Source organism: Amia ocellicauda, chromosome 21 (genome assembly GCF_036373705.1).
Source record: "Amia ocellicauda isolate fAmiCal2 chromosome 21, fAmiCal2.hap1, whole genome shotgun sequence".
Taxonomy (NCBI): Eukaryota; Metazoa; Chordata; class Actinopteri; order Amiiformes; family Amiidae; genus Amia; species Amia ocellicauda.
This window is the reverse complement of record NC_089870.1, coordinates 15,423,839-15,432,606: the sequence shown is the minus strand read 5'-3', so window position 1 is coordinate 15,432,606 and position 8,768 is coordinate 15,423,839. Positions and strand designations below refer to the sequence as shown.

The 8,768-nt window shown below is 42.7% G+C and overlaps 1 protein-coding gene across 1 annotated transcript; it reads right to left on the bottom strand.

Moving 5' to 3' along the window:
- Positions 1-1,798: 1,798 nt before the first annotated feature.
- actr10 (actin related protein 10) lies at positions 1,799-8,466 on the bottom strand. The gene is made up of 13 exons (XM_066694469.1): positions 8,270-8,466; positions 7,126-7,198; positions 5,998-6,080; positions 5,634-5,742; positions 5,370-5,477; positions 5,027-5,094; positions 4,729-4,808; positions 4,091-4,126; positions 3,878-3,957; positions 3,712-3,785; positions 3,537-3,618; positions 2,952-3,153; positions 1,799-2,764 (listed from the first exon to the last, which is right to left on the bottom strand). The coding sequence occupies exons 1-13, from the start codon at positions 8,344-8,346 to the stop codon at positions 2,583-2,585; spliced, it is 1,254 nt and encodes a 417-aa protein (XP_066550566.1). The 5' UTR covers positions 8,347-8,466; the 3' UTR covers positions 1,799-2,582.
- Positions 8,467-8,768: the final 302 nt, after the last annotated feature.

The following is an 8,768-nucleotide window of genomic DNA, read 5'->3' as shown; positions in this document are numbered from 1 at the left end:
TTATACAAGAACGGTCCTCTCAAAAAAAAAAAAAAAACCTTAGTGAATGGTAACGTCTTCACGTGGCACTATGAATGAATTCCTTTTAGACTTGTTTCCAAATACATCCAGGCTACACGAGAAAATATCTCGGTGTAACAGGAATAAATTCACTTTGTCCGCCGACATTCCACTTTACATTGTCAGCGCGAGTGTGAGTGATTGTTAATCTTTCTTGCTTCGCTGGTGCCTGAAGGAGAGTCATTATGTTGCCAAAGTGTCTGGAATTAATGAGAGAATAGAAGGCCTTAAAACTCACTCAAGGAGTTTGCTAAGCGCTCAAGGACGGGCAGGAGGAAGATCATAAGGATTTGTAGAGCCATCAACTAGAAACCGAACACAATGGGTTTCCAAAGTACACTTCAGGTATTCACATTCTATAGGGATTTTGTTTAATTAAATATATATATATATATATATATATATATAAATGGCTTTATAATTAGAGACATGAGATAGAAAGTTAGTATGGAACCTGGAACACAGAGCTAACCTGCCTGTTAAGAAACCCATCATATTCAAATAAAAGCTGGCATTCAAGTAATTCAGGAAATTAATGACAGGGCAGTTCTGGTAGCTTGTCGCACGTTTTGTCAGTTTCGTTTCTTGTATACGAAAAGCTCTAAACTTCACCTAAGAGTTCAACATAATCCCCAAGGCCCAACATGGACATCATTTTATCTTTAAATGTCACAAATTGTAGTTGTGAACTGTGAAGATGGACTACAAAGCCTCAGATGTGAACTTACAAGGAGACGGACACATATACCGACAGATTGTAGAGATACACATACTATCATTATATAGACAGCATGAGTCAGCGTTTACTGGTTTTTGGCACACAAATCTTACACAGACATGTCGGTTAATTTTAAGTTTAAAGGGAAAATGAATTTAGCACAGGAAGAGCGTGGATTGATTTATTGTGGTGCCCCCAAGTGTCTTTATGATGTAATGTCTCATTCATCTTAATATCATTCCAACGAAAATTCCAACCCTGGGCGTGGGCTTTCAAAGGTAGAGTACGATTCAGCTTTCTGTCATTTTAAAAACATTCAACTTTGCCAATGCACTACATTTTTTAAATAGCCAGGACTATAAAAGCACTTTTCTTCCCCTTAATTTTTAGGCTCCAAAGTTACTACTCTACTGTTGTATACTGTATGTACATGTGCTTTAAGTTAACAAGCAGGCATCTCTGGATCTCTGTTATTATATATGTTCTGCAAGTCTCATATTCATCTGGGAACTCAGGATCACATAAACAAGCCATAAAAAGTATGAGATTGGGGCCACTCCAGCAAAAGTATTGTTTGATCAAAAACAACTGCTTCGCTACATATTTTATAAGCAAAAAGCTGCACAGTGGCTCTATTTCCCACAGACTGCTGTAGTATGGTTCAGCATTACTAGAGACCATATAGCGGATATAATTTAATTGTTGGCCAGGAAATACAAAAAAAAAAAAAAAAAAGACTGGAGTCAGAATTGCATATTACATATCAAATATAGTTTGCAATCTTTTGCTGGGATTTTTTTTTCCCTCCTTGGATTCGATTCCATTTCATAGTATTTGTTACAGGAGGAAAACAAATACAAATAAAATAATGTATTACGAAGGATAAACAAAAAACAAGGTATTAAATTCAAAACAAACGTGGAAAAATATGCATCTCTTTCTTGCTCATTGCATGTATACTGGTTTTCAAAAAATGTAATGTCCTTAGTACAATTATAATAACTTAAAATCAACAAGAAGCAGTGATAAACATTTATTTCAGAATATTTATAACATCATTCCTTAAGAATACTGCCTAAATAAAATACACTAACTATTGAAAGCAAATGGCTCGAGTCAGTCACACAAAGTGAAATAAAATAAAAACAATATGAATAAAATTACCATGTAGTTTTTCTGTACATAACTACCATGATTTATTTTTTGAAAGGGGCTCAGGATCAACGAACCTTCTTCATACTCTTACAATATATAATTGAAAACATAAGTTCTGTACGTTTTTGTTTTTTCTAATGGCGTGCTGCATATGACTTCCAGTAACTGAATGAAAATAACGCTACGTAACAAGCACATCTTGATCTGAGTCATAGATGAAGAAAATCATACGCACGGCACAAACAATGGCAGGTTTATTATTTCAGCAGATTATAATTGTACAAGGTGACCAGCCAGGTTTGACCCGACAGATTAGCCGGCATTAGTCCAGACGCTGCTGATTGCACAAACAAGCGGGTTAAACGGCACCGAATTGTAGTGTAATACCCGTCCCCATGTGGATAACACAACAACTGGCCAGAATAAATTACAGTGCTAGTACAGCTGAGTGAAACAGGACTGCAGTGACAGGAGGGGAGGCGGCACCCATATTGTGATGTCACATCAGTCCAACGGGCATCGGTGGGCAGCTGCTGGGAATGAAAAGCACGTTGAGTCAAACTCACTCCTTCAGACCCACCAGCTCCTGGACCTTTTAGGCAAGCGGGGACGGTGGAGGAGGTGGACCCAGGGGCAGAGGGACAGGGGTTCACTTCTCTGTGGAGAAGGCCCTCTTCATCAGTGGTGGGGGGGTCTTGCCTGCATCGTACACAGCCTCTGGGGGAGGGCTGCTCAGCGAGCACCAGTCAGGAATGCGACCCATCTGGTTGTAGTAATCCCGAGACACCGAGCGGCTGCCGAGGATGTCCTGCAGAGCCCCAAATATGGCACCTATAACCCCAAACACGCACCAAGTTAGAAAGTCTTGCAATCCCAAACCATACCACAAGGGCACTAATCAGAGACGCCCCTCCATACTAAATAAAGATACGCGAATAAACACCATCGTATAAAACCCAGCAAGAGAGGGGACCTTTTGCAGCCCCTGCGAGACACCAGGTGAGGAAGGAGGACTCACCTCCGAGCCAGGCTGTGCAGTTGGGCTTGGCCGGGGGGCTGTGCAGGCGGAAGGTCTTGGTGGACAGCGCCCGCTTGTACCGCGGCTTCTCCACCAGCAGCCGTATCTCTGCCAGGAGGCGGTGCAGGAAGCCAGGCAGCATGGCGGTGCCGCCAATGATGACCAGGTTCTCGGAGAGCGCCTTGCGCGTGTCAATCGGACACTGAAACACAGGGGTCCGGCAGTCAGGCTCACGTGAGTGCCCGTGCAACTCGGCGGGCCAAAACCTGCCTCGGTGCTACCATGAAGCTACCAACAATCCTCATGAGCCGAACGGGCTGAATGGCCTCCTTTTCATTTCTGTTCTATATTTACTACATTTCTGGGCAACAGCGAGGGAAACACACACACACATTGGCTGAGAAAGTAGGGCAGGAGCAAGTACACAATGGCTCTGCAGCTGAAAGGCCCTTCTGTGCTCATTTAAAAAAAGATTCCCGTTCTCATAAGTCACTTTCAAGAACAGAAGAATTCAGAATCGCAAACCCACACTTTTCCCTTCACAAATCTGAAACATCCATCTGGGTACTACACCAGATCAGTTACCTTGACCAGCGCGTCCAGCACCAAGGTGGCGACAGACTTCTCCTCGTTGTCCTGCTCAAACAGCATCTCAATCACAGAATCCCTTCAAACGAAGACAAGAAGCTTCAGACATAAACCTCGCCCACAGAAAGACAGACTCAGTGAAGGTACCAACCACAAAAACAGGGATACAAACCTGATCGGTCCCTTGATATGCAAAATCTTTGCTCCATCCAATGGATAGTCAACATCAGGAGGTGGGGCAGGGCGCTGCAGGAGAAGAAATACAAACCAAAACAGAAATTGTTATATCATCAATATTGTCATATCCTCAATCTCAAGACAGTGAAAACCCAACTCACCTCAGCTGTGCCATCCAGGTTGAACTTGGCCTCCTGGATCTTCAGCCCTCTCTGCAGGTCACTAACGAAACAGGTCCGCACTGCAACCAACACAGCCCAGCCCAACACTTACTCTTAGGAACAACCTTGCCTTAACTAATGCCACCCATTTTAAAAAATCTAAATCAACACATTTAACACATGAGATCTAACACAAACAGTTGCTCTCCTGACCTTTAATATCTTCTGTGATTTCTTCTGGAATGGAACCTGGAGACAAGCAGAAAAATGGCTCAGAATAGCTTGCCAAGAAGGATTTGTTCATATATTTCTTTAAGACAATCCCAGTCACCGTATACATCTTTTCCAGCTTAGAATATTTTTGTCTGCTTCATAGTGAATGATGTCTTGATTTCCGATGGAATTGTTCCCCATTACTATATGACAACTGCCGTAAATTGTTTTCAAAGCCTGAGTGGAAAACAGATGCTTTCTAAATGCCAGTCTGAATTATTGATGCATTTTGATCTCGTTCACACTATCTGCTGCGTCTGGTTTAAAGAGACTGCACAGCAAGACGAACCAATTAATTAAAAAAAAAATGAAAACACATCAAAGTTATCCTCAGAGAAGCGAGAGAAAAGTGACAAGACAATAAGATAGAATAAACCGTTGGACAGTGATGGTTTAACAAATGACATTAATAGAATTCAAAAATAAAGTCTCCAGCAGAGGAGACAAAAAAAAAAAAAATAATAATACTCAAATCCCTTGGGTGGAAATTACACCAGTCAGTTTCTCATTATACAGAGAATGATGCCTATTCCAAAAAAGCTATTCAATGCAGCACATCTGCTCTGTGACAGACTCACCCATGACCGCTGGCAAGCTCTGGCCTGTGCTGGAGTCGGTGTCCACAGTGCACTGCTCCACCAGCAAGCTCTCCAGCTCCCTGTGAGGTGCACAAGCTCAGTCAGCGCCCATAGAGACACGGACAGAGACACGCACACGCGGTCAGCGCAGATGTTAGCGCTCCGAAGAAACGTACAGACACACAATCCGACACATCAGCACAGCAGGTTTCTTACATACTGGGTAACGAAGCTGTCAAAACTGAGCTGGACACACGGGCACAGAAAGGGCAGTATAGAAATGTCATAAAACGCTTACTTGTGAATGGCCTTCCCTCCCAGCGGCAGGGCCTCCCAGGATGACAGGATGGGGATGCCCTCATACACCTTCTCAAAGCTCAGGAAAGTCGGCACACTTATTTAATGTCACAGTGTAGAAACCACTTCACTTGTATTTGGACAGCTATATGGTTCTTAAAATTATCAATACCACCTCCCCCACTAACAGCTTTTCCTTCTGCAATTTAACACACGTCAAACCTCCTCTTCAATTCTAACTCCTGAAGTAAGGCAACTATGGAATGGATATCTGAGCTATAGACAACCCCTGTCCTCTGCCCCTCTCCCCTGCCGGTCGGACAGTGCGGTGTCAATCAGGATACAGGCAGCACTAGCGTCTCCGTGTAGCCGCAGTCCATCACCAGGGCCGAGTTGATGCCCAAGGTCAACAGAGACATGAGGTGGCTCGGAGCGAAGAGCACCGACGGCACCTGAGACACACGGGACAAGGAGGCGTTTGAAGAGTAAGATTCCTGGCTTGGCATCACAAACCAGACTCTTTCCAATGGTGTACATGAAGAGGTTGATTTTGAAATGAAAACTAAAATGAATGAAATGAGAAAACATTACTGCATGGACGAGAGTACCTCAAAGTGTTTGAAGAAGACTCTAGAAAGAGTCTCTCTGAAGTGCGAGGGGCAGAGAATCGACTCGATGATCACAACACGCCGATCCCGGGGATTCACAAGCAGATGCCTAGATGGACACCGGAGGAAAAAACAGGACGAGAGCCACACATCAACTCATTGGAATCAATTCAGATGGATCATATCGAGAGGTTTGGGAGCAGGTGAGGGGGTCAGGTCGACCAGGTCGACCAGCACGACACCACTGCAGAAATAAGATACTTTAACAGAATGAAAAACTCTGCAATTGAATTTCCCTTCAGCACAGACAGAAGTTAAAACTGACAAAGTGATTGAAGTAGCGCAGACACGAGGAAGTTTGTACCTGAAATACAGCATGTGAATGAATTCCTTAAGGTTGGAGTAGAGCTCCTCCGTGTTGATGTTGTACTGAACCACCTTGATTGGCTGGAGAAGAAAGAAGATGGGAAGATCATTCATTAGGAGTACAGAAAGTACATGAAAACTTTTCAGATACATTTGTCTATATAATGCAGTTGTGATTAAAGACAATATCAAGCCAGGATACTTTTCTAAGTACAATATACACCGATCAGCCATAACATTATGACCACTGACAGGTGAAGTGAATAACACTGATAATCTTGTTATCATGGCACCTGTCAGTGGGTGGGATATATTAGGCAGCAAGTGAACATTTTGTCCTCAAAGTTGATGTGTTAGAAGCACGAAAATTGAGCAAGCGTAAGGATCTGAGCGACTTTGACAAGGGCCACATTGTGATGGCTAGACGACTGGGTCAGAGCATCTCCAAAACTGCAGCTCTTGTGGGGTGTTCCCGGTCTGCAGTGGTCAGTACATATCAAAAGTGGTCCAAGGAAGGAAAAGTGGTGAACCGGCGACAGGGTCGTGGGCAGCCAAGGCTCACTGATGCACGTGGGGAGCGAAGGCTGGCCCGTGTGGTCCGATCCAACAGACGAGCTACTGTAGCTCAAATTGCTGAAAAGTGAATGCTGGTTCTGATAGAAAGGTGTCAGAACACACAGTGCATCGCAGTTTGTTGCGTATGGGGCTGCGTAGCCGCAGACCAGTCAGGGTGCCCATGCTGACCCCTGTCTACTGCCGAAAGCGCCTACAATGGGCACGTGAGCATCAGAAGAAGGTGGCCTGGTCTGATGAATCACGAGTTCAGGGTGTTGACTTGGCCTCCAAATTCCCCAGATCTCAATCCAATCGAGCATCTGTGGGATGTGCTGGACAAACAAGTCCGATCCATGGAGGCCCCACCTCGCAACTTACAGGACTTAAAGGATCTGCTGCTAACGTCTTGGTGCCAGATACCACAGCACACCTTCAGAGGTCTAGTGGAGTCCACGCCTCGACGGGTCAGGGCTGTTTTGGCGGCAAAAGGGGAACCAACGCAATATTAGGCAGGTGGTCATAATGTTACGGCTGATCGGTGTACAGTCAGAATATTATATGGAGGCCGCACCTGTGGAAGACCCGGTCGTTGGATCTCACTTGGAATGATGCATCTCGGCCCAGTTTCACCAGCAAAGCCACACCTGCAACACACAACTTATTAACTCTGCAAGTTCGTTGCAATCGACCCATTATTATTTGTATTATTATTAATAATCATATAACCACAAATATATAATGTTGACAAACTCTGAACTGTAGAAGGGAGTCTTTTAATTATAGTTAACCCAGGTTACTGTGTTCCGGTGTCTTTAGTATTTACTGCTTTCAGGATAGTTGTGTCTTTTTAATGTTACTGAACACCGGGGTATATTCATCAAGGGGGTACACGATTCGCTACTTCTGAAGCTTGTTCTGTATTGAATAACATACAAATTAAAGTTAACATTCACACGTCACTGCACATACAGTTTATTATGAGTAAAGAGCTTAGGAAGGTTACATGTTTCATGCAAGCACACTCAAAACCTATACATAAAATCGTGTGCTGGTAAAAATAAATACACACACAAACCAATATAGTACACACACAAACCGATGTATTAAGGCCTGTTTGGCACTCCATAGTCAAGTGCTTTGGAAAAATAATTATATTAGATTAATACATGACATGCAGATATCTTAAAACCTCATTCCTATGTACAAATAATAATAAAAAAACGAATTAGCTTAACACTCATAATTATTCACAATATTTATACTGAAGTGTAACACTACATTGTGTATAATAATGATCACACTAATAACATCGAAGCAATATACAGAATATTTATTGTGATCTGTGATTACTGAATAATATTGCCAAAGCTAGATTTTGCGTTAAAAACCAATATATTTTATAAATACGTTAGAAACCCCAACCCTAGCAAACACTACTATTTGAAACTAGGCCCATACAAATGTGCGTCTGATCGATTACCCCATCCTGGACCAATATCATGTAACCATAATATCATCACAACATTTAAATGTTGAAAATAATCCTATAACACAACTGCAATTAATTGTTAAACCGCTTACATGTTCAATACATTATATTCGGTTTTATTTACCAAATGATTCTTTTAAAGGATACGGAAGATGTTGACAACCTACACGCAAGTTCATAATCAATGAGATCTGTGAATAAACATGGACCGCTTTCATGTACTCACTTCGTGTAGGCTGCTCCTAAATCAACGACGACAGCTGTCTTCTCTCCGCCGCTCCCCAGGCCCTCAAACAGCGGCATTTTGGTTTATTTCACAAAGGACAATATATCAGAAATCACTAATCTAAAGCTAGATGTTTATACTGCGCTGCTACACAGCTGGGTAGGGCGGAGGGGCTTCTTCAAACACAGCACAGCAATGGCAGATTTCGGGCCACTAAATAATTCGCCTGAATCAAAACATGTCAATTTGTATACAGCTGCTTCAAAATATGAATAAAATCAACATAAAAATATATAAATAGACGTTTATCACACTATACAGAAACCATAACAGTGGTACACCCTTTAATCAACATTTCATACTTTAAATATATTCAGGCAATACAATCGTCAGCCCAAGCCTTTATGAATAGGGCAAGCTTGTCAATTGACAGTGCAGCTGATTGAGCGTTCAGTCCGCCATCTTGGGTGGGAATAAACCCCGCTGCGGAAAGCTCTGT